We start from the raw sequence: 2,319 nt of genomic DNA, 5'->3' as shown, positions 1-2,319 counted from the left end.
TGAATTAGAGCAGCGTTTCTTAGCCTGAAGTGCTGAAATCCATTTTAGTGGGTGCTGAGAAGGGCTGTATATATGTTGATAACGCATCACTTTGATTTTGTCCATAGTCTTTTCTTTCCCTCAGGTATTTTAATTTCTTCTATAAACAATGATGGCAGTCGGTTTTTATTTTGAGTAATCAACAAATAAATCATCAAGCAGTACTTCACTTCACTTTCCTTCATCCTTCTAGTAATTAGATGTTAACCAGGGTCGGAAAAGGTTTAGAAACGCTGACTTAGTCTTCTGATAACGTCTCGAACACCGGGTCGAAGTAAACAAACACACCACCACATGTGGACAAGAACGCCTAGCACATTATGTACTCAAAATAGATTAGTTCTAAAATTGACTCAAACTGTTCATTGTCAATGTATCTCTGTATCGCTGTTAACTCAATTAACCGATTATTATAATTTTCATCATAGTATTAAGGATTGCAGCGTCAAAGAAGTTAAGAACATAAGAATGAAGGAGACTGCAAGAGACCATAAGGCCTACACTAGGCTGTGACTGGAGTCCTCTTTGCGATTTGGAGTCTTCTGTGACTCCTCTAGTTCTCTGTCCGCCATGGGGGGAGGGGAGGAGAGGGAAGAGTCCAAATTGGCTCAGAAAACGCAATATTGTGCTCTTGGGGGGAAGAGGGAGGAAAAGGAGGGGAGAAAGAGGATACAATGGAAGTTATTGTAAGGGGGAAGACTTTGAGGGGAAGTTAAGGTGAAGGTGAGAGAAAGGTATGAGAGTATCAGCAGATGGAACTTGGCGATACATCAGAACATGAGAATGGAGGAGAGTATAAGAGACTATAGGGCCTACACTAGGCAGTTCCATGTCTATTACCACCTGTCATCCCCATCCATAAAGTAATCTAATCTTCTAAAACGACCAATTGTTTCAACGCTTACTATATGGTTACTAAAGGCCTGTCTACACGAGCGGGCCTGATCGGCGGGTTTGCCCGTTAACGGGCAAATTCTCGCGGGCCTGCCCGTGAATGTTGTCCACACGACCGAAGTGATGAACAGCTGGGCCTGCCCGACGATGTTGCCAGTAGCGGGTGGAGTGCTGTACGAGAACCATGGTGCCTAGCATTGTCAAGAAAAAGATTTTGTGCTCTATGATAATAGCTGTGTGTCTCAAGAAGAAAAAGAAGAAAAGGATATGGTGTAAAGATTGGTTAAAGAAAAGAAGTATGTTTGGAAGCACTGCAACAATACTTCATGAACTACAAAGTAGTGAGGAACACGACTTCAGAAATTACCTGAGGATGAATGTAAGCACTTTTTACATCTTATTATCAAAGGTGGAGCCGTACATAGTGAAGAAAGACACAGTTATGAGAAACAGCATTACAGCAGAATCTCGTCTGGGTTTTCACTGTCATGGAGGAAAATCAGGTCATAGAAGCACCACAATTTAGGTACATAGATATCATCACTCCCAGCTCCTGACTTCTGTGAATTTTTTACTTTCTTGCATTCACGCCGATATTGGTTACGCAGCGTGTCTATTTTCTCTTTTATGTCATCCGTCGTAACGGAAGTACCATGCTCTCTCATCTCCGCGGCAATAGCCTTCACTGCTGTTATGCGTTTGTCTCTGTTCTTATAGCATTTCAGCTTCACATTCCATAAACATGGATTCTTACGATAAAGGTCAATCAAAGTACTAGTAAGTGCTTTAGACCAATAAATTGTTGGTGGCTCACTAGAGTTATCCTGGGCTGCCATCGTTAAATGTTCACTGTGCTACTATGCCGTGGAATGTGGGATGAAGGCCCGCTGTGGGTTCACGATATTATCTTGCGTCTGGCAGGGTAGAAACTCCAGCTACCGGGCATCAGCTCAGTGATTTCGCTCGGCGGCCTTTCGGGCAATTTGATCGTTTGCCCGGCAAATATGCCCGTTAACGGGCAAGCCCGCCGATCAGGCCCGCTCGTGTAGACAGGCCTTAAGTCTATTCCATTCGTTAATCACTCTGTTGCTAAATCAGTTTGCCTATTTCCATCTTAAACATAAGCATAATTGTAGCTATGTTCATGATACTCGTTCATTACGGTCTTGTAAGAGCAGTGGACTTCAGAGCGGCTCGATTAGTCATCTTTTAATGACTATTTGGGCTTCCTTTGGCTGAATAAAATCGCCTGGCGGTAGGTGGGGTGTGTGTTGAAGTTGAATATAAACACCAAATGCTTAAATGCTTATCGAGGTAGATTTAATCCCATTGACATAAGTATTGATTTTCTTCAGCTAAACTGAAAACACAAATATTGAAGAGACT

The 2,319-nt window shown here is 42.6% G+C and overlaps 1 protein-coding gene across 1 annotated transcript; it reads right to left on the bottom strand.

Moving 5' to 3' along the window:
* Nucleotides 1–639: 639 nt before the first annotated feature.
* Nucleotides 640–1,993, bottom strand: LOC143030873 (uncharacterized). The gene has a single exon (XM_076194094.1). It carries the CDS (start codon nucleotides 1,767–1,769, stop codon nucleotides 1,389–1,391), a length of 381 nt encoding a protein of 126 aa, XP_076050209.1. The 5' UTR covers nucleotides 1,770–1,993; the 3' UTR covers nucleotides 640–1,388.
* Nucleotides 1,994–2,319: the final 326 nt, after the last annotated feature.

Source organism: Oratosquilla oratoria, chromosome 12 (assembly GCF_046742065.1).
Source record: "Oratosquilla oratoria isolate Oo_2021 chromosome 12, ASM4674206v1, whole genome shotgun sequence".
In the NCBI taxonomy this organism is placed as follows: Eukaryota; Metazoa; Arthropoda; class Malacostraca; order Stomatopoda; family Squillidae; genus Oratosquilla; species Oratosquilla oratoria.
The sequence above is the reverse complement of the archived record's forward strand: the minus strand, read 5'-3'. Positions and strand labels throughout refer to the sequence as shown.